This window comes from Pelophylax lessonae, assembly GCF_965119305.1.
Source record: "Pelophylax lessonae genome assembly, chromosome: 4".
Taxonomy (NCBI): Eukaryota; Metazoa; Chordata; class Amphibia; order Anura; family Ranidae; genus Pelophylax; species Pelophylax lessonae.
In genome coordinates this window covers 536,776,623-536,800,373 of record NC_138771.1, presented here as the reverse complement: position 1 = coordinate 536,800,373, position 23,751 = coordinate 536,776,623, and the positions used below count along the sequence as shown (strand labels likewise).

Sequence of the window (23,751 nt, the reverse complement as noted above, 5' to 3'; positions counted from 1 at the left end):
ATAATTGGTTGTGGAACGAATCATCTGAGTTTCCATTATTTTTTATGGGGAAATTTGCTTTGATATACAAGTGCTTTGGATTACAAGCATGTTTCCGAAACAAAACAATCCAAGGTTTTACTGTATTGGGAAGGCTGGCAAAAAGTCCATACATGGATAAGGTTCATATAAATCTTTATAAATCCACGCTTGTGGACATATAGGGATTGATTTACTATAACTGGAAAGTGTAAAATCTGGTGAAGCGCTGCATAGAAACCAATCAGCTTCCATGTTTTTTTTTTGTCAAAGCTTAACTGAAATAGCTGAAGTTAGAAGCTGTTTGGGCACCATGCACAGCTGCACCAGATTTTGCACTCTCCAGTTTTCGTAAATCAACCCCATAGAGTCAGCCCTCTGCAGTTAATATCTGCCACATCATATCTGTGAAAAAAAAAAAAATGGGAGGTTGCCAGGCTCCAAAGTAAATATCAAAAGTCACATATGGGGGTACATATATATTATATTACCAAAAGTATTGGGATGTCTGTCTTTACACGCACATGAACTTTAATGACATCCCAGTCTTAGTCTGTAAGGTTCAATATTGAGTTGGCCCACCCTTTGCAGCTATAACAGATTCAACACTTCTGGGAAGGCGGTCCACAACGTTTAGGAGTGTGTCTATGGGAATGTTTGACTATTCTTCCAGAAGTGCATTTGTGAGGTCAGGCACTGATGTTGGACAAGAAGGCTTGACTTGCAGTCTCTGTTCTAATTCATCCCAAAGGTGTTCTATAGGGTTGAGGTCAGGATTCTGTGCAGGCCATTCAAGTTTCTCCACCCCAAACTCGCTCATCCATGTCTTTATGGCTCTTGCTTTGTGCACTGGTCCAAATCATTTGGTGGAGTGGGAATTATGGTGTGGGGTTGTTTTTCAGGGGTTGGGCTTGGCCCCTTAGTTCCAGTGAAGGGAACTCTTACGGCGTCAGCATAACAAGACATTTTGGATAATTTCATGCTCCCAACTTTGTGGGAACAGTTTGGGGATGACCCCTTCCTGTTCCAACATGACTGCGCAGCCCCATAAAACACCTCTGGAATGAATTGGAACGGAGACTGCGAGCAAGGCCTTTTTGTCCAACATCAGTGCCTGACCTCATGAATGCGCTTCTGGAAGAACAGTTGAACATTCTCAAAGACACACTCCTAAACCTTGTGGACAGCCTTCCCAGAAGGGTTGAAGCTGTTATAGCTGCAAAGGGTGGGCCAACTCAATATTGAACCCTACAGTGTAAGACTGGGATGCCATTAAAGTTCATGGGTGTAAAGGCAGGCGTCCCAATACTTTTGGTAAAATAGTGTAGCTTGGTCTGTGGAGTGGACACTAAGCCTTCAGGCCACTGTCCATATACACACAGACACAGCATAGATGTGGAAAAAATGGATTTTTGTAAGAACTTACCGTAAAATCCTTTTCTCTTAAGCTCATTGACAGACGTAGTCTTCTTGATTCTCAAGAGCTGGGTTATGTTGTCTCCGCAGGAGTAGGACTAGGCAGAATGACAAAACGTTCTGGCTCCACCCTAGGGGGCAGTCCCTGAGGGTATATCCTCCCTCTCTCTGCTACAGGGAATCAGTTCTGTTTAAAGCAGTACAGAGAAATTAACCCAACCCAACTCAATGATAGAGGGGCGGGTACTACGTCTGTCAATGAGCTTAAGAGAAAAGGATTTTACGGTAAGTTCTTACAAAAATCCATTTTTCTCTATCGCTCATTGACAGACGTAGTCTTCTTGATTCTCAAGAGCTGGGACATCCAGAAGCAGTGCCACAAATGAGGGGTGGGATTGACAAAATCAAATCCAATCTAGTAGGCCCAACCGGTGCCAAACTAGAAGTTTTAAAGGCTCATTATAAACAAAGAATGAGACTAAAGAAAAATTTTCCAACGGAAAAAACCCTCGAGGTAGACCACTGGTCTCCTCAAATTGCGGCCTGCAAAACCTTGCGGCCAAATGAGGCATCAGACGATGCCATTACATCAACATTATAATGTTTAGAGAAGGTATGCACCGACGACCAGGTAGCCGCCTTGCACACCTGGACCACTGACGCCTGATGGCGAAAGGCCCATGACGCACTAAGTGCCCGAGTGGAGTGCGCCTTAACAGGGAACGGGGGCTCCCGACCCTTAATAGAATAAGCCTGCACTACCGTCTGTCTGATCCATCTGGAAATGGTCGCGGCAGATGCAGGCAACCCCTTTTTGGGTCCATCTGGGATCACAAAAAGTGAATCCGTCTTGCGAAACGAGTCTGTCGTTTTCAAGTATACCCTGATCGCCCGGACCACATCCAAGGAGTGCAAAGCAAATTCCCGAGGATGACTGGGCTTAGGACACAGGGAAGGTAATACAATTTCTTCATTCAGATGAAATTCTGAAACCACTTTTGGTAGGAAGGATGGATTCGGACGAAGAACCACCTTATCTCTATGAACCACCAGATATGGTGAACGACAAGATAATGCGGCCAGTTCTGACACCCTGCGTGCAGAAGTAATAGCCACCAAGAAGGCCACCTTCTGGGACAACGTGGGTAGAGGAATCTCCCTAATATCTTCAAAGGGAGGTTTCTGAAGAACCGACAACACTAAATTAAGATCCCAGGGGGGTAACGGCGCGTGCACTGGCGGAGCCAGATGTCGCACCCCCTGGATGAAATTCCGCACCAAGGAATGAGTAGCCAAAGGCTTCTGAAAGAAGATGGCTAATGCTGAGACCTGACCCTTGATAGTACTCAAGGCCAGTTTCTGCTCAACCCCTTGTTGCAGAAAAGCCAATATTCGACTAATCGAATAAGACCGAGGACGGAACCCCAAAAGGTTCACACCATGCAATGTAGGACTTCCATGTGCGATGATAAATCTTTCTGGAAGTCGCTTTCCTTGCTTCAACTAGAGTAGGAATAACTGAAGCTGACAAACCTTTGTCCTTCAGCACCTGGGTCTCAATAGCCAGGCCGTTAAAGCCAGCGATCGTAAAGCAGGATGGAAGATCGGTCCCTGAGACAGTAGATCCTCTCTGAGAGGAAGTCTCCACGGGACGTCCGCCACCAGTCTGACCATGTCGGCGTACCAAGCTCGACGAGGCCAGTCCGGAGCTACCAGGATTACTGGGATTCCTTCCTCCTCTACCCTGCGAAGAAGTCTTGGCAGTAACGCGAGAGGAGGGAAGGCATATATTAGCTGGTATTGCCCCCACGGGGCGATCAGTGCGTCTGCGGTTTCTGCTAGAGGATCGCGGGAGCGAGCCACGAATCTCTGAACTTTCCTGTTGAATCGTGATGCCAACAGATCCACATCCGGGGTGCCCCACCGTAGGCACAACTGGTGGAAAACGTCTGGATGGAGGGACCATTCCCCCTGATCCAGGGTCTGACGGCTGGGATAATCTGCCTGCCAATTCTCCACCCCCGGAATGAACACCGCAGAGATTGCTGGAACAAATCGTTCCGCCCAGCAAAGAATGCAAGCCACTTCTTTGGCCGCTCGGACACTCTTGGTGCCCCCCTGATGATTGACATAAGCCACGGCCGTGGCATTGTCCGACTGGATCCGAACCGGGCTGCCCTGGAGCTGCTCGGTCCAGTGAATCAGACAAAGTCTGATCGCTCTCAGTTCCAATACATTTATCGGTAATCTGGATTCTTCCGGGGACCAAAGTCCCTGGGCAGATAATTGACCGAGAATTCCTCCCCATCCGGATAGACTGGCATCCGTGGTCACTATCGTCCAATATATTGGCAGAAATGACTTTCCCTGGCTGAGCATTGGAGACCGAAGCCACCAAACCAGAGACTCTCTGGTCTGTTTGCTCAATCGTATCTGATTGTCCAGGGATTCCGGATTCCGATTCCATCTGAGAAGAATCTCTTGCTGAAGAATTCGGGTATGGGACTGGGCAAATGGGACTGCTTCGAATGAAGCCACCATCAACCCCAGAACCCTCATGCACGTCCGAAGGGAAGACCAGCTGTTGGACAGTAACAACTGGACTGCTGATTGAATCTTTCGAAGTTTCCCTACCGGAAGGAAAACTCTCGTCCTGACTGTGTCTAGAATTAGACCCAGATATTCGAGCCTCTGGGTGGGAACCAGAAATGACTTTTGCTGGTTCACCAGCCACCCGAATTCCTGTAAAGAAATCATAGTAATCTCTATGTTTTGTAGCAAGGTCTGAGGAGATTCTGCATGAAGCAGAAGATTGTCTAGGTAACCTAGAATCGATATACCTCTTTGGCGCAGAAGTGCCAACATAGGGGCCAACACCTTTGTGAAGACCCGCGGAGCCGTGGCGAGACCGAAAGGTAACGCCACAAACTGATAGTGGTTCTCCTCTACGGAAAAGCGTAGAAAACGCTGATGTCCTGCGAAAATGGGAATGTGAAGATAGGCGTCCTTGATGTCTATGGACGCTAGGACATCCCCTGGATGCAGGAAGGCTGCTACCGTGCGAATGGACTCCATTCTGAATCTCCTTATGTTGACGAAAGAATTGAGCGCTCTTAAGTCCAGAATTGGACGCACTTTGCCCTCTTTCCTGGGTATTGTAAACAGGTTTGAATAAAACCCTTGAAACCGTTCTGTCCAAGGAACGTGGACTACCACTCCTTGTTGTAGTAGATCTGTGACTGCTCTCCGCAGATCTTCTAGACGATCCGGAGATAGTCGGATATTGGAAGGGAAGAATCGCGCCGGTGGGAGAGATCGAAACTCGATCTTGTACCCTGACTTTATGACTTCGCAAACCCATTTGTCCGGGATTCTGGAAAGTCATGGATCCGGGAACCGGCGAAGACGTCCCCCCACCCCAGTTATGGGTGGGGGCGCACCTTCAGGCTTTGGATGGTTTATCTTCAGGTCTGGAGGGGGCGGGCTTTTGCTTGCCCGACCAACGACCCCTGATGCCTCCTGTAGGAACCTTGGAGGACTTAGTTTTTTCACCCGCTGGACGAAAAAACCTCTTGTGAGCAGAAAAAGAAGGCCCTCGTCTTTGACGAGTTCCTCTACCTTTAAAATTTTGCGGTAAAAAGGTGCTTTTTCCACCGGTGAGATCCTTAATGATCTCATCTAAGTTGGCTCCAAATAGACGTTCTCCTGAAAAGGGGATATTAGCCAATGCTTTTTTGGAACCTTGGTCGGCTATCCAACCTTTTAGCCACAGTGTACGCCTGAGAACCACTGCTGAGACTGATGCTCGCGCCATTAATGGAGTGGCGTCTAACGCCGCATAACATACAAACTGTAACCCCTGTATCATTAGTTCCAACAAATCTGATACCGCCTGAGGGACTTCTTCTAAGTCCCGGCGTAACCACTTGGTCCATACAGTTACAGCCTGCGAAACCAGACCAATAGCAATTATTGGCCTGAAAGCTGATCCAATCAAGGAAAACATGGTGCGAGACATAGCTTCTATCTTGCGATCCACTGGATCTTTAAAAGACGGAGCGTCTTCTAAAGGAATAACCGTGGCTTTATTCAATCTAGCAATTGGTGAATCCACCACAGGTGGTTCTGTCCATTTCTTAATAAGGGTTTCCTCAAACGGATAACGCCTGTCAATGCGTTTGGAAATATTAAAAAGTGCGTTTTGGCAGACGCCATTCTACATCGATTGGATTGCCAAAACATTTGGGCAATGGAAAAACCTTTGCCACTTTGATGCGCTTTTTAGTCCCAAAAGGGATCTCAGTTTCAGCTATTTCTGATGGAATACCCTGTAACCTTAAAGTCTCTTGAACAGATACAATGAGTGCGTTTACCAACGCTTCCTCTCGGGCTATGGCAGATGCCGAAACATCCTCCTCACTGTCTGAAGAGACAGGACCCGAGACACCAATACCAGATGAAGTACCTGCAACTGCAGAAATAGGCTCAGAGTCTGAATCCGAGGTTTCAGATAATAAGGGGTTAGGCGGGGGTCGCTTTCTTGCGCCCTGTCCCTGACAAGCCACTTCCACCCGGGACACAAAAGTTTCCATAATGGCTGACAAAGATTCAATTGTCATTGGGGTGCTGGAGGATCCCGCAGACCCCTCGAGGGGATCCGGAGGAGATACATGAGTGGCAGGGTCCATGTTAATACAGGACACTTTGCCAGCAATAAACAAAAAAACTTTTTCTTTTTTTTTTTTTTTTTTTTAAATTTTTTTTTTTTTTTTATGTGTCTCCCCCTAGCGCAATAGCGCCCCTCAGAGTACCTGCTTCTCGATCCCACAGAGAGAGAGAGGGACCCCCAAGGCTCACCAACCGATGCAGTGCAGTTTCCAACAAACTGCAGCCAGCGTCTGTCTTTACAGACTGGAAGGAGCTGTTTGCTTTTTTCCCGGGCAGAAGGCGTGGCTCCGCCCCCTGTGTACGCCTTCCGACGTTCCCAGCCCTCCACGAGGAAGCTGGGCTCACAAAACATGGCCGCCCCCATAGAAGAGACATAAGACTCCAAAAACATGGCGGCCGACGTGACCTGAGGACATACATGCATTCGGTCTACGGCAAAATGGCGGCGGACCGCCGATATCGTCTTCCCAGCACATCCACCTGCACTCTGCTGAGAGGTGACATATGGATCTACAGAGATACACTGCACATAAGGTAGGATTATACCTCCTATGTTTGCTGTAATGTTACAGTCTGCTGGGTAGAGTGTTAGCTCTTGAACCAAGTCCACTTCCCACAAACACATGCTGTATTACCAGGGGGACTTGTAAGTGTCAGATATATACTGACCATATATGGAGGGGCCCATAATATATACTGCCTCATAAATGAGGAAAAAAGGGAACGTTTTACTCACCATACCGAACCGACAGGCACCCTCTCTTCATAATACCCTCTCCACCGAGGTGGGGGTTTGTGGACGCCTCGACTCTCTGGTCCTGGCGTCCAAGCGAGCTTTTAACTCGCAAAGTCAGTCCCTTTACTGGGACTCCGTCGCGGCCGACTCAGCGCACTGGTCTGCACGCGCTTTTAGGCAGAAACCGGGGTGACCACTGGATCTCACATCCAGCCCGTCGCCCGGCCCCGCATACTTACTTGAATATGTCGCGGCCGACCAAGCGCAATGCCTGGTCTGCACGCGCTCGTAGGCCGGCTGGGGTGACCACAAGTGTCGCCCAGTCCGGCATTTTTGCTTGAAGATCTCACAGGAAAAAAACACTGGAGAAAACTACCTAAAAAATGTCTTTCTTAAAGAAAAAAAGTCTTGCCAGGACCAAAAGATCCCAGCAAGGAACTTAGGTCCTTACTCCTGACTAGACAGAAAAAAACTGATTCCCTGTAGCAGAGAGAGGGAGGATATACCCTCAGGGACTGCCCCCTAGGGTGGAGCCAGAACGTTTTGTCATTCTGCCTAGTCCTACTCCTGCGGAGACAACATAACCCAGCTCTTGAGAATCAAGAAGACTACGTCTGTCAATGAGCGATAGAGAAAGTGACACATATCAAGTTGGATAATGCAGAGGCTCCATGCACTTAGCTGGTATATATGCAGACCACAGATGGAAATACTGTTCAAGGTGGATCAAGAGCCAGATGTCAAGCACACAATCACAACACAGGATGTGATAATGCCACTCAGACCACATAGGAACTGTAACCCCCAGATCCCAGTATAGGGAAAGCATACGGGTAATGGAAGCCTGATAATCCAAAGTTGTGAAGTAAGAATAAGGAGCAGCATTCCAGAGTTTGCAGTTTTAAAACTCTGCAATGGCAGCTTCCACATTTCTATCCAACAAGTTCCCTATAAAATGCATGCACACAGATGCCCCTGTCATTACTCAGCACTGAGCAAACATTATGTTGAGAAAGTCTTCAGCTGTTTATTTGTCTTGGCTATGATAATAAAGAGTAAACTTTGTTTAAATAGCTATAAAAAGATAGCATGGATGGATGATAATTGTAAAGCTGTTCGCACCAGCAGACTATTGACTAACAAGTTTCTGGATTTTTTGTATGTGAAGGCATCATCACAAAGGTAGAAAGAAACAGGAAAAAAAAATGCTCAGCAGAAAATGCATACTTTTGAATTTCCAGCATGCAGTCTGCCTGCTCAGTAATACAGATGACCTATGATAGATGCAAATGCATAACTGAAGAAAAAGTACAAACAATATTCGAGCACTTCGATATCTTTATCTGAGAGATGTTGGTGCAGTGATCTTGAAGTGGAGGCTACATTAAGTCACCTTAAAGGATTATCCAAACCCAAGAACAAAAATTTGCAGCTTACCAGTCCTAAAATGCACAAGCTGCATTAGCTTTCAGCAGAACCTAAATAGAGCAAGGATGGCACAGTCCTCACTGATGGGAGGGTTTAGTCATGCTTTCAAGTATGTTAACCTTTGTAAAAAAAAAAAAAAAATAAAAATTAAAATAAATGCACATCTTTTTGTAGGATAAAAAAAAAAATGTGCATTTATTTATTATTTTTTTTTTTTTTTACTAGGAGCCTATAAAGCATTGCAACGTGATCATTCTCAGAACCCTGTGAATGAATAATGTGGCTGTGTGGGTGGATTTCTTTTAAATCGGGACAGCGAGTTCAGGGAGAAGATCCCTGGCTTGCTGTCACTAGAGGCGGCAGGTTGGAGAAGGGCTGCAGAAAAAAGAACATGCTACATGTTCTACCCTAAAAACGTATGGAACGGGTAACATATTCCCAAAGGTGAACTTATGCTTTAAATATACAGTATACACTGACTTTGGATTCTTTTTGTATACCTCTGGTTTCAAAAGCTTCATAAGATGCTTATTACTGTTGGTTTATCTGGGATTCTCAAATGTAAATCTGTGAAACAGTTTAAAATCTGGTCCACAAAAATCCAACAATCTGCAGCTAATCAGCATGAAAGAATGGGCCAAATTATTGCTTCATATACCTAAAGTTAAACTGTCCTGAGATATATACAGTATGTTGGCTATTACTGCTGACCAGCCTGTAATAAAGCAAGTTCACTGGTTGTCTTTGACTTTATTGGTTTGTGTCACTGAACAAGCATACAGATTAGACAGTCAGAGTGAAATCAGAGTACCCGATCTGCATACTCCTTTCTAGGTCAGTGCCTAGAATATTAGAATATTAAATCCATTGGATTAGCATGATGGAAAGCAGCTACCATATTAAGGAAGACAGGTCAGGAATTGTCTTCTCCCATGTTCTATCAGTACAGGTTTTGCTATAGTGCAAAATGAGTAAGAAAGAAAGAGCGAGAGATATTGAATCAATGGGACATACGCTGTCATGATTCCTAAAATCACCTGATTACCAGCAGATCATATTTGCTAATAAATTTAGAATATTAAAACATCAGACTTACCTGCTCTACACCCTCTACCTCCGGGATGTAGAACTGCAGCATATTTTGAATGCCACTTCTAAGTGTTATTATTGAACTTGGGCAACTTGTGCAGGAGCCTTGTAGCTTCAGTTGTACAATGCCATCCTGGAACCCTCGGTACAGGACATCACCACCATCTTCTTGGACTGTAGGCCTGGTAAGGGAGAAAAAGAAGTTGGTACAAGAGAAGTTCATACAGAAACTCAAAATGGTTCACAGATGTTGATCAAAATGAATGTCTGTCAACATCAGTACTGTCTTTAGAGGATTCATTAATCGTGACTGCAGGAGGACATATATAAATCAGAGCTCACAAGGGATAATGACTGATGCCAGGTAGGGTGAAAAGAGGAAGTTTTAAGGGAAAAATGCAAAATAAGAATGCAACTAATCTGTCTTTAAAGCCGGACAACTGTGACCTGATTCAGAGTATTTATTTTTTTCAGGGATGTTTTAAAGAGCTTAAATCTTTAACATTTATTATATAGTGGGACAGAACAGTCCGGATGAAGAGAGGAAATTCCTTCTGCAAAAGACTGATAATTGGAGGACGGGGAAGCAGTATAGAAGAAACCTAGTCAGGAGATCCTAAAAGTGTTGCAAATGATATATGAATGCTTGCTCTACATACTGCTCTTATACAAACTGATCCCCATGAGTACAAGATTTTATAACCGCTTGACATAAGGGTACACCACAGGTAAATGATACTTGACTCGGTTACTATGATGTGCCATTGAAAGAGAAGTATTGTTTTAGGTAAAAAAAAAAATTATACTGACATATTCAGCATTGGTCTGATGCTGCATCGGTCCACCGTCAGCTCTAAGGCTGAAAACAGTGATCAAACACTGCTGACCTCGCAGCTCTCAGTCTGCACAAAGCTATTGATTGTCAGTCACCAGCTCTCTGCTCTGCCACTTCAGCATTCACTAGAGGGCTGGGCTGTGGAGAAGGTGGGAGCGGCTGACTCAGGCCCTCAGTGGCCCGCTGAGAGGCTGAGCCAGCTGACAGTCCAGGTAGCATCTGAGTTTTAGAGCCTGGACCGACTCTGTGATATCAGCTGACAACAGGCTTTAGCCCACTGTCGGATGAAAACGGGTCACAGGAGTGGAGAATGAACTGAACTCCTGTGATCCATAGAAAAAAAAGCTCTGGCTATACTTCAAGCTCAGTTCCAGCATGCGCTTGCAGGATTACTGAATCTGCTTTCTCAGAGTACTCTTACACCTGCAGTATACAGTGAGCTGTATGTATTCTGGACATGTTGAGATATATGGAGCTTCATGATGGTAGGTTTTCTTAAAAATTACCTGGACAACGGTCTATGCACAACATGAATCTGTGTTTCCTTCGCACACTAATTACTAGTTAAAAGAAAAAAAAAAAAAAAAAAAAGGTCGAACCCTTAACAGCTTCTATGAATAACATATGTCCTTTTCTTCAGTTTCGCAATTCTTAATCCTTTTGTAGACAGGGTTTAAATCAGTGCAGGGGTACATGCGGATACCCACAGTAATAACTTGGTGTTTTTTTCCAAACTAAACTGTACTGGTACAATGATTTGTGTTTCAGCTGCTTGCTTTACAGGAATCCATGGACACTAGGGAAAGGCCTGATATGCATTATTTTGTCCAATCACTTTACAATATATTCTCCGTTATCAAATTTTACACTGCTCAGACACAACAATATGACCACCCACCTAATATTGAGTAAGTCCCCCTTTTGCCACAAAAACAGCCCTGACCTGTTGAGGCATGGGTTCCACTAGTCATCTGAAGGTATGCTGTTGTATCTGGCACCAAGCCGTGAGCAGCAGATCCTTTAGGTCTTGTAAGTTATGAGGTGGGGCCTCCATGGATCAGACTTGCTTTTCCAGCACATCCCACAGATGCTTAATTGGTCTGAGATCTGGAGGCCAAGTCAACACCTCAAATTCATTGTTGTGTTCCTCAGACCATTCTTGAACCATTTTTACAGTTTGGCAGGGCATATTATCTTGCCACTGCCATTAAGGAATAAAGTTTTAATGGATGGGGTGCAACTGGTCAGCAGCAACTTTTATGTAGGTGGTACACGTCAAGTAACATCCACTTGATTGGCAGGACACAAGGTTTCCCAGCGAAATATTGCTCAAAGCATCACACTAACTCTTCCGGCTTGCCTTCTTTCCATACTGCATCCTGCTGCCATCTCTTCCCCAAGTAAGTGACACACACGCACCCGGCCATCCACATGATGTAAAAGAAAATGCTATTCTCAGACTAAGCCACCTTTTTTCATTACTCCATGATCCAGTTCTGATGCTCACATGTCCATTGTAGGTGCTTTTGGTTGTGGACATGGGTCAGCATGGGCACTCCGACGGCTCTATGCAGCCCCATAAACAAACTTTGATGCCCATTTTTTTAAGCTTTCAAAAAATCAACTTCAGGGACAACATGTTTACTTACTGCCTAATATTTTACAGATTATTAGATGCCATTGTAACAAGATAATCAGTTATTCACTTCAAGGATAATTTTACGTTTCTGGAAAAAAAAAAAAGCATATTTTTTTAGAAAAAAAAAAGTTTATTTATTATAATTTTTTTCCTGCAGGAGCCTGGAAAGCACTGCAACGATCATCAGTGGATCAGGGGTGCAATGGCAGGTTTCTGCAGACAAGTCCGGCAGCTTTCATTCTGTACCTTCACATGAGTTGTCAGTTTGAAAGCTGCAGGACTTGTGATGGAACTACGAGGGTGCTTATCAGCGCCCTTGCAGTTCATTCAGAGCAGTCTGATGCGGTGACAGAGTTTATTCACTTACAGGAAAGTGTGAATTAATGACATGGCCGTGTGGGTGGAGCCCCTGCATGGCTGCACAGTTTTTGAATTGTGACAGTGGGTGAGAGGAGAAGATCCCTGCCTACTGTCACACTGAGGGAGGATCAGGACAGGGTGGCAGAAGGAGCTGGAACACGTTACATGCTCCACCGTAAATACAGGTGGAAGATGTAACATATTCCCAAAGGTGAACTTATACTGTAACCTGTCAGTGGGCATAATGTTATGGCAAATTAGTGTAAGTACATAGTTCAATTGTTACGTGAGATCTCTTCCTCCACACCCATAACCAGACCACTGATAACATTTTATTTGTGGTTACAGTGTCATGAACCTAAATCAATGACAAAATAGTGTAAATTACTCCCTTGTGAAATCTGCAGACAATGTTTCATTAATCATCACTTCCACCTAGTATAAACTAACTGTATAACTAAACACAACACAGAACTGCCTGCCAACGGGAAAGAAGAATCTGGAATAATGGTGTGTGGTAAGAGGCAAGATGAGTAATAAAGAGAAAAACCGGTCTCATCACACTGGCCTAAATATTATACACACACTGCTTAGTGATTACTGGGTCATGCATTAGGTTTCAATCACATTAGGTTAAATAATTGACTAGAATAAAATAGCTATATGAAAAAAAAAAAAAAGTTACACTAACTATATGCAGAGTATCAGATATACAGCAAAATCTGACCAGCCCCATACACACTAGTAGTTTTGTGCTGGTTTAAATGAAAAAAAACCTGACAGCTCAGGAGGAGCCGCTGTACTAACTGACATTAGTACAGTGATCTCCCCCACTGTTCTCTTGTGTTCTGACACCCTGGGTCAGCCCTCTCAGCCATTGGCTGAGAGCGCAGATAGGGAGCAGGTCGGCAGACCTTTTTTGATCATGCCCCTTTGTCAGAAGCGACCGGACGGCTGCAGTACACATGGGCCAAATGTTTGGCCAGTTTCTTTTGAACTGCCAGATGCCACTCGGCTCCTGTGTACTAGGCTTTATTGCCTGGTATGTAATTGGTGGTTAGTAATTGTGAAGTCTCAGGGTTTTTTTTTCTTTCTCAAATAAACATGTTATACTTACCTGCTCTGTGCAGTTAGTTTTGCACAGAGTAGCCTGTATCCTTCTCTTCTCAGGTCCCTCCCCCCTGTCAAGCGCTATCACAGCAAGCAGCTTGCTATGGGGGCACCTTAACTGAACTGCAGCTCCCTGTGTCCATTCAGACACAAAGTTGCTGTTCAGCCCTGCCCCCCTCTCCTGACTTTGATTGACAGCATCAGGAGCAATCGGGCCACTGCTGTGTCTAAGCTAATCAAGAAACCGGACAGCCGAGGGACTTGTGGACAATTCTGGATAGAGATGGGCTCGGGTAAGTATTGGGGGGGGGGGGCTGCAGCACACTGAAGGCTTTTTATCAATAGAATGCATTAAGATAAACCATCTGCCTTTACAACTTGTTTAAAAGGTAGCCCATTGTAAAATACAAACTTACTAGACATGTATTAGGATTTATAGCAGTGTGCAAAGGGTTCATTTGGTTATAGGAAACAGTAATATGAGAAATATGGAAACCATAATTGCTGACCTCTTTTCTGAAAATGCCAATTTCCTGTTCATACTCTGAGTCACTGACCACAGACAAGCATGGAGCAAGCAAAGTCTGAATTCCTGATGTACAACATTGTTCTGATTCAGCGAATCAACACATTGAACACAATGGATTAGCATAACCAGGGAGCTTAGCAATGGCAATCCAACAATTTCTCTCCACAGACTTAATTTAACTAGTGCAAAAAACACACAGCACCTTGTGCATTACCATTAAAAAATGTTCTTGAATCTACATAAGCAAATGGATACTCCCATACGAACAAAAAGTAGTAAACCAAATAGATCTGCTCCAGCCGGACCGCAGTGGCGGTAAGCGCTGGAGACAAATAGTTGGACTGCTGACGCATTTCAGATCTCTGAGGAAAGGGGCATGACCCCCCAAAACACATCCCGCTGGAGCAGATCTGTTTGGCTTACTAACTTTTGTTTGTATGTGACTATCCATTTGCTTATGTGGATTCAATAAAATTTATTAATAGTAACACATAAGGCGGTCGCGCCCTCCTGTGTGTTTTTGCAGTGTGTTCAGAGGACTTCCCGATGAGAGGAGGGCTCCACCCTTAATGTGAGTTTTAGAAAGAAGCTGGATGGAAGATTTCCCTTTGGTCTAGTGCTAAGACTGTGTTTTTTTTGGACTTAATTTAACCAGTCAAGGCCTTAGGGCCCTGGTGCCCAACTTGTTGCTCTTTGACACTCATTTTGAAACCATTGGACCCAAGCAATCTGCATTGAGCATTAATTTGTAAAGGGTAATAGCAGTCATCGCAACTAGCCTCATGCAACATGTCCTCAGTTTCTCACTGCCTTCTGCAGCATTTCTCCAACCAAACTTGAAGCAAACCCACAGTCTCTGACAAGAATTTCCTCTAATATGCCTGCAGTCACTGGCTGTCCTTTCTTGCATATATAAATATAAAATAAAATATACTGGGCATTATGTGCAGTCCTTCGAGGTCCCCTATACCTCTGAAGTTGACAGCTACTCCCTTACGTATGCCATACATTATAAAATTGTCTTTCCTTCAACCATGGGCTGAAGGAAAGAAAACTGCACAATTCTCCCATCAACACAAGCAGTGTTGACGAAGGAATCCCTCCTTTTGTACTCTGACAGCAGGAGGTGTCCCAACTGTCAGAATACAATAAATAATGCTGGCAGCTATGGCCGCCAGCAGTGATCGTACAGAAAAAAAAAAAAAAAAAAAAACACAACAACACGTACAGGCTGGTTGTACTGAAGTCATTAATGGATCGACTTCAGAACAACAGCTATAGCTGCCAGCAGTGGTGATTGTATTCTGACAGCTGGGAAACCTTTCGAGACTGTAGGACATATTTAGTTATAAAGAGAAAATATTGGTAAAATATGGAAAAAAAATAGCTATAATAATTGATTCCTTTATAAACAAAAATAAAAAAACACTTCCCCCCCCCCCCCCCCTTCTCGAACAAGGAGAGTGAGGCTACAGATTTTTGTTCAGTTTTTGTATTTTTTTTTTCAAAATACAGAAAAACAGATTTAGTCTGTTTTTCCTCCAGTCTAGTTAAAGCTGCAGCTGTATGATAAAAAAAAAAAAAAAGAAGAAGAAGGAGGTCAGGAGCTCTTGCTCCACCTTTAAATTTAAGGAGAGACAGGACAATCCTCTGTAGGAGAGGCTGGCTATACCCCTAAATGAAGGAAATTAGGGTAGTTTGAAGAGTATAAAAAAACTTGCGAGGAGCTTCTACAAGGAGTGTCTGAAACAATCTAGGAATATTATCCATTTTTAATTAAATGCTTTTGGTTATATGACTTTAAATCCGACATGGTCCGCTGCATAAGTGGTGCATAATTTGCAGCATAGAGTTGGCCAGAGTCAGATGGGATAATAACGACCAGGTATTTGACCGGCGAAGTGCAAATTTTAAAGGAGAAATTCATTTGGAGGGCCGATACTTGTCAGGGAGATAAGGTGGCAATAAAAATTTCTAATTTCGACCCGCAGTTTTTTGTAACCCTAGAGTGTTTCTCTCCTAGCAAACACAGTGACGCATATGTGCTGGGACTTGTAGTTCTCCATATCCATATTTCACTTATTTTGGATTGGCATGATTATTTGGACTTTTTATTAATTTATCAAGGACTCACAATTTATAACAACTGTTTATTTATACATTATGCTTCATATAATTTCTTTGAGCATCTCTTGCTGACATTATTTCCCCATTTTTTATTGGGTTAAGCGAAACACATATTTCCATACAAAATTCTTTGAATTTTCTATAGGTCGATGTGTGCAGCTTCCCCCTTCTCAAACTAGACACAATTGAATCACATTTCTTAATACTTTTAGAGCAGAAATCCATCCATTTATTTGAATTAGAATGTCTGTATTGACTGACTGTAATACCACTTGCAAAAAGGCCTATAAAATCTTGAATCAGTATATTAAGGCATTTCCCATGGTGTCACTGGAAATAGGAATTATTTTTACATTCACATAGTCCAACACCACAAAGAACCTGTCCTTATCCAAACCCATAACCCTGTTCTTATCCAAACTCATAACCCTTTCCAGCTTGCCTTTTGTCCAGTCATTAGATCACATCAGCACCCCACAGTACAGGTAAAGGTACAGTAAGGGCGGGGTAGTAGGTTGAGTTGCCCCCTACTGTACAGTCAAAAATCCCATTTTCTCTTTGTTCATTGACAGACACAGGTCCTGTCATTCTTGACCACTGGGACATCCCAAAGCAGTGTGAAACAGAAGGTGTGGGAAAAAGCAAAGGCTAAACAGCCAACCAGGCAACAAGGGCTCAACCAAAAACAACTGGAGCCCACATGAAAAAAAGCAATACGCCCTCAAAGAGGATCAGGTCCTCTTAAACAGAAGCCTGCAAAACCTTGAAGCCAAAAGAAGGAGCCGCCTTGCAAACCTGCGCTTGATGGAGGAAGGCCCAGGAGACATTAAGCGCCCTAGTAGAGTGTGCCTTAACAGGGAAAGGAGGAACCTGACCCCCTGATGGAATAGGCCTGAACCATTGTCTGTCTGATCCTTCTGGAAATGGTCGTAGAGGAAGAGGACAACCCTTTGTGAAGTCCATCCGTGAGCACAAATAGAGAGTCTGACTTCCTGAAAGACTCCGTAGCTGCCAGGTACACCCTAATTGGCTGGACCACATCCAAGGCAATTTCCTTCAGATGTTTAGGCCTGAGACACAGGGAAGGCAACACAATGTATTCATTCAAATGAAAATCAGTGACCAACTTAAGAAGGAATGACGGACAAGGGCGAAGTACCACCTTATAATTGTGATTGACCAGATAAGGTAAACGACAGGATAACGCTGCCAGATCCGACTCCCTGCACAACACCCTGCAACAAAAAGGCCACCTTCTGGGACAGCGTAAGCAGGGGAATCTCTTGAATATTTTCAAAGCGAGGCTTCTGTAAAGCTGAAAGCACCAAATTAAGAGCCCAAGGCGGTAATGAAGCACGCACTGGAGGAACCAAATAAAGAAATGTAAACACCAGGGAGTGTGTGGCGAAAAGTTAATTGGAAAAAGACAGCCAAGGCCGATACCTAGCTTTTGATGGTACTCAAGGCCAATTTCTGTTCAACCCCCTGTTGAAGGAATGTTTAGATCCGAGCCACCAAGAAGGAGCGAGGATGAACTCCAAAGGACTCACACCATGAAATATAAGTTTTCCACATATGATGTTAGATCTTCTCGAAGTAGATTTCCTAGCTTTTAACAACGTAGGAATCACTGACTTAGACAAACCTCTATACTTTAGCACCTGGCGCGCAACTGCCAAGCTGTCAAAGACAGCGACTTTAAAGCAGGATGAAAGATCAGTCCATGGGACAGCGGATCCACCAGCGCATTTTCACGTACGGTCGCAGACCTGGAGGAATCATTCTTACTATTAGAGGATTCCAGGTGTGTGGTCGCAGACCCAGAAGGGTGACCCACGTTGACAGTGGCCGAATCAGATTCAGGATCAGATGAGACAGATGAGGCAGGGGGGGCGCTTTTTGCTAGCCCTTCGCCTGCAAACCGCCTTGACCAAGAACACAAGGCACTCCAGGACTGCCATCAGCGCATGGATTGTTGGTTAGGACCCGGAGGTCCCCGCAGCCTCAGAGAGAGGATCAGGTGGGAAAGTGCTCCAAGGACTCCACAAGTCACTAGGGGGTCCCCACAAAAATGTGTAATACTGCTAAGGGACAACCCCCACCGTGCTGGCAGCACCACCCGGTCACCAAAGCACAAGGCACATAGCGATCCTTAGCAGAGAGGGAGAGGATCCCACCAGACTCACCGGCACAGGCACCTGCAACCACCAGGAGAATCTGCACTACACGTGCGGCGATCAGGAAGCTAAATGATCTAGGAGTCAACACCAGGGGAAAAGGAGGGGCTTTCGCCACTGAAATCGCCGCCCACAGGGCTCCACTGTCATGGCCGCCACTATTTGCAATGGCAAACTACAAGAAAATGGCCGCCAGACTACACAAACATGACCGCCGAGAATAGGAATACACAGGCTACAACAAAATGGCAGCACCACAAGGTACACAGGGAAATTGGGAGACTAGGCCTCAAGGGCAGATCCAGGCAGGACGGGAGCCCTGGCAGGAATCCCCACCAAGTACAAACCCCCCCCCCGCACAGTCGATCGTCTGGTCGCCTGCAGCACACCCTCCTGGCCCCATCGCCAGTTAGCACCCTTCCCCTATCCCAGGCCAGTGACCAGACCACCCAAACAGCCCCAGTGTATGTGGAGGGGGGCAGGCTGAGGGCTCGGAGGAAGAAAGGGAACCCAGGGATCCGACCATCCCAAGGAGGGGCCCACGTCCACCCCAAAACCCTCCAGGGGCCGAGGGGGGGGGGGGGGGGACAGCTATTCACCATACCAGGAGGGCACCGCTCCAGACAGATCCTCCTCTCCATCTAAATGGGGGGCTGTCGGCTAGGAGGAACGCTGCTACTCAGACTGAGGTCAGGTCGTATGCGACTTCGCGAGACGTTCAACTTGCAGGGCCAGCCCCCGTCCAGTGGGGCTATGTCGCGGCCGACAAAGCGCGGAGCTGAGGCCTGCGCGCTCGCTGTCCAGACTGGGGTGACCACTGGACTAGCTTATCCAGCCCATCACCCAGTCTGGCAGTTGATAGAATTTTTTTTCCTCCTCCTGGATATTTCCTGTGAGATATACTATCTAAAAAATCTTAAGAAGAAATGGTTCCCCTGAGTGGGACTTTAAAGGCACATAGATATTAGAAAATATATAATGGTATGAAAGATTAAATTTTATTAAATATACAGTACAATAGGGGAGATAAAATAACATGTGCAGACAATAAGCAGCAAGACAAAAAAACTCATAAACGCTAAGATGGATACCCAACATGTTTCGAAGCCATAAACATTATTTGCTCCTTCTTCAGGGGTTGTTTCTCAAAGCGGTACTCTAATAATATAAAAATAGAGGTATGAGACCCATATTTTGTAGAAGATTAAATATTGTACAATATTCTTGCATTTCGCAAAACATAATAAGTAGATTGTGAGTACTTACAGAGTTTTGAATCAGGGTTGAGCTTACATGGTATGCACAATGATTAAAAACAACTGAAGGTATAGATCCGTCCGGCAATATATGTGGCAGAGTGAATTGCACTTATCAATCCATAAGCATCTTAATTGGTGGAATTGAGAGGGTGCCCTAATATTAGCTGAACATCTGAAGTCCTAAAGGAGGAGGAGCCAGGAGCAATCCCAGATGGTATAAAGTATCCCCAGGGAAGCAGGATATAGCCGATCTAAAAAAGGCAAATAGTTGCTGGTAAATGGGATGGATATTACTTGAATGGGATGTTTTTTTAAAATATGCAAAAATAATTACAGAAAGGTCCAAAAGGAAATCCAAGATTGGGGTAAAAATATATAAAGAACCATAGAATAAGAAAAGATATAAACCAGTAACAGTACCTTAAAATGGGATAAACTTAGATGAGCGTCCTCTCCACACAGCAGCCAGCAGACGAATGCGCTGGCTGACCGTGAGGAGAGGCAACCATTTGAATGCTCAATGATTACAGCTGAGAGGTGTCAGCTGGCATCCAAGTAGGACTTCCTGGAGCGCCGGTGCCGAGACCGCCCCCAACCCACGTGATACGCTGACAGCGTGACGTGGTGTGGACGGGACCGGCATCTGCGCTCCACCGACACGGGGGACGAAACCGGAAGTGTAGGAGTACACTCCGGCTTCCTGTTTAGTCTGAGCCGGACCGGAAGGTGCAGCAAAGATGGATGAAGACCAGACTAACACATCGTGAGAAGCGATGTGTGTCTCACCCGTGCCGGGATGGACAGCTAGAAAGGACAAAATTTAATGGTGGAGGATAATAAAACACAAAAGTCATAAATATAATGGTTGTGTTATTATGTACATAATGTACTCCTGGCTGATGAAAAGAATTACTTGAAATGAAGATCCACAATATGCCGGAAGGTTAACCATTCAGGTGCTTTGTCATTACAAACACAGATTCCACAATGAACGGAGGAAACAATGGGGGAATGCAAAACATATAGAGTGGAATGCAATAAGATTATTTTTGCAAAGAACAGGCACCAAACAGGCAGAAAGAAATGTCATGATACAACAATAGTACATTAATACATTATACAATAATGATATGAGGTACTCAATATAAAAATAAGAAATTAGATATCAACCCATAGGAAAGTCACAGTGCATGTATATGCCAAATATAATTAAAAGATAGCCCAGGTGGAAAAGACATACAGAGAGAAAGTAGACTTGCCAATAGTTATGGAGATATGACATGAAAAGCTGTTGATAGGTAACTGGAACATGAAATCTAAATTTCCATGCCCCCAGAATTGAAGCCCTCAAGGAATGGTTTATAAGAGATAGTGCCATTTAACCCTGGAGGTTCTGTTGCCTTAAGATGGTAGATCCATTTTTGCTCAAGTTGGAGGAGGACTTTGTTCCAGTCCCCTCCCCTTGGGCCAGGATGAATACGGTCCAGGATCAAGAATTTGATCTTGGGCATTTTGCCAAGATGGACCGCAGCTACGTGTCTACCAAGAGGGAGGTCCGGATCGACCTTCCTCATGCTAAGGATATGGCGATAGGCTCTACGCCAAAATTCCTGTTTGGTTTTACCAATGTAGAAGCATTTGCAACTACAAAGTAGGAGGTAGACTACGCAGATGGTGCGGCAGTTGGCAAAATGTTTGGCCTTCAGGATGGTTCCATTGGGCAGCAAGGGACCCCTCTGTGTGAACATGTAGCCACAATAATTGCAGCTGCCACACATAAAAGTCCCTTTGTATTTGCAGCAGGTGGTGGATGAACTGTCAGCAAATTCGCTGTGGACTATCTTATCCCTAATTGCGGGGGCACATTTGAAAGTAAAGTTGGGTGATTCTGACACATATTGGCCAAGCACAGGGTCTGACAATAGAAGATGCCAGTGCTTGGATACTATTCGTCTAACTTGGTGATGTTGTTGCATGAACGGAGTAATAATCCTAAGTGTCTCTTTAATATCTGAAGTTTTGGTAGTGGACGGTGCAAGAAGTTGTTTCCTATCACTAGATGCCGCCCTTTGACAGGCATATTTGAGTGATTTTTTGGAATAGCCTGGACGTAAAAGTCGCATCTGGAGCTCGTCGGCAGTCGCTCGGAATGACTGAAAATCCGAGCAGTTGCGTCGGAGCCTCAGATACTGACTCACTGGGATAGACCGGAGAAGAGATGTAGGATAGAAACTTGATCCATGCAAAATCGTGTTCCCTGCAGTAGGTTTACGATATAAGTTGCTGTGTAGAACCCCATTTTCACTTTTAATGATTTCAACATCTAAAAATGTAATACGATGTGTATCGGTATTCATAGTGAATGAGGGATTGAACTCATTCTTGTTCATGCGATCCAAACATGCATTAAGTGTCTCCAATGGGCCATCCCAAATTAGAAAAACGTCATCGATGTATCTGCCCCAGAAGTTGATATGGTCAGTATACATCGATAATGTGTCATCGTCCAAAAACGATTGCTCCCACTCCCCCAGGTACAGGTTGGCGTAGGATGGGGCACAACATGTACCCATCGCTACTCCCTGCACCTGGAGGTAGTGGGAGCCGTTGAACGTGAACACATTATGTGTAAGGATATGTTGTAAAAGGTCTATGATGAATTCCCCATATGCGTCCAGTTGACCTAGACCAGATATGGAATGTTTTATGGCCGCAATGCCTCTGGAGGAGTGGGGGATAGAACTGTAGAGGGCCTCTACATCAATGGTCACTAAGGAGGCAGTAGGGGGAATCCACATATCCTCAATTTTGTTCAAAAATTGAATTGTATCTTTGATAAATGAAGGCAACCTGTGGACCAAGGGTTGAAGATAGGCATCCACAAGTTTACTTGCGTTATCGGTTATGGACCCTCGGCCTGAAATGATGGGTCTAGCAGGTGGATCAATAGTGCTTTTGTGCACTTTGGGCAACCCATAGAATGTCGGGGTGATGGGAAACTGGGTACGTATAAACTCCCAGGTATGTTTTGGAAAGACGTTATTTAAATAAGCAGTGTCTACCAAATGGTAGAACTCCAGATTGTATTTTAAAACTATGTCTGATGTTATACGTCTATACCAATTGGAGTTTTTAAGAATGTTGTTACACATTCGTATGTACTGGGTATTGTCCATTATTACAGAGTTGCCACCCTTATCTGCCTGTTTAATGGTGATCTGTTTGTTTGTGGCTAATTTGTTAATTGCCTCTCTCTGTGTTTGGGAAATGTTTGGTTGAGAAGTAGGGCGCGTGTTTAATTTTTCAATGTCGTTGGACACGACCTTCAAAAACGCATTAATATTTGCATTTTGGATTTGCGGGTAGGCATCCGATTTCTTACGGAGATCAGTGCCTACAGTTGGTTGCTCTACAGGTTCGGAAGGGATACCAGCCAGGAGAGAGGTAAGGTCCACTCGATCTATAAGATCTTCATTCTCCTCAAGGAGAGAGATTAAGGTGTCTAAGATTGGGTCGCGTTTGTCTGTTGTTTTTTTATTATCTTTATGGTATATGCGTTTAAAATTGAGTTTGCGCGCGAACAGATGGATATCTTTATTGATTTCAAACTTGTTGATATTGGATGTAGGACAGAAATTGAGACCTTTTTGCAATACGGACAATTCCGCTTGTGACAACTCATATTTAGATAGATTAATGATAGAAAAATCGAATGAGTCTTGTGTGGTGGAGTGAAGAGGAGGATTTATGTGGGAGGGGGAGGGTGGGGTAGTGGCGTGGGTGTGAGTTGGAGGGCACGTAGGTGAACAAGATCTAAAAAAGATTGGTCTTGAAGGTTAGTGATGGAAGAATGGTGTGTAGGCAGTGTAGTGGAGTTGGGTTGTGTAGGGGGTAGTGAGGAATGGGGTGTGAGTGTATCAGGCGGTGGAAGTTCAGTGGATGGTGGAAAGAGGGATAGGCCTTCTTGTTGTTGGGGTTTAGCATTACATTTTTTGGATTTATGATCCAGACCGGAGTCATTATGGTAAGGGCGTTTAGTACGCTCTACTAGTGTTTTGTGAGGTTTGGGAAATGGTGGTTGTTTTGAAATGTTTTGATTGAGTTGTGTATTGGTATCTTTGGGGGGAGAGTCTAGCATTGGTCCTACTGGTTATCCAATGATAGGCCTTTCCCTGTTGAAAAACATTTCTGTCTTTGTTTAAGATTTTCTGTTTCTTTGTTAGAGTATTCTTATTAAAGATATCCAGTTGCTCCTTAAGTTTAGACTCCCTATGAGGGAAGGTGGTATGGGTTTTAAGTTTTTTTAGCCTCTCACATGTAGAAGCTATGAAGGTATCCAATTTTGTTGCTCGTAGAGTAT

General features: G+C 44.5%; 1 protein-coding gene across 1 annotated transcript in view; it reads right to left on the bottom strand.

Annotated features, from left to right (window-relative positions):
- The window catches only part of NFU1 (NFU1 iron-sulfur cluster scaffold), a 75,886-nt gene that overhangs the window by 22,644 nt on the left and 29,491 nt on the right, over positions 1-23,751 (bottom strand). Inside the window, exon 7 of the mRNA XM_082254894.1 lies at positions 9,363-9,537. Within this exon, the coding sequence (XP_082111020.1) occupies positions 9,363-9,537 (175 nt within the window). The remainder of the gene's footprint in view (positions 1-9,362; positions 9,538-23,751) is intronic.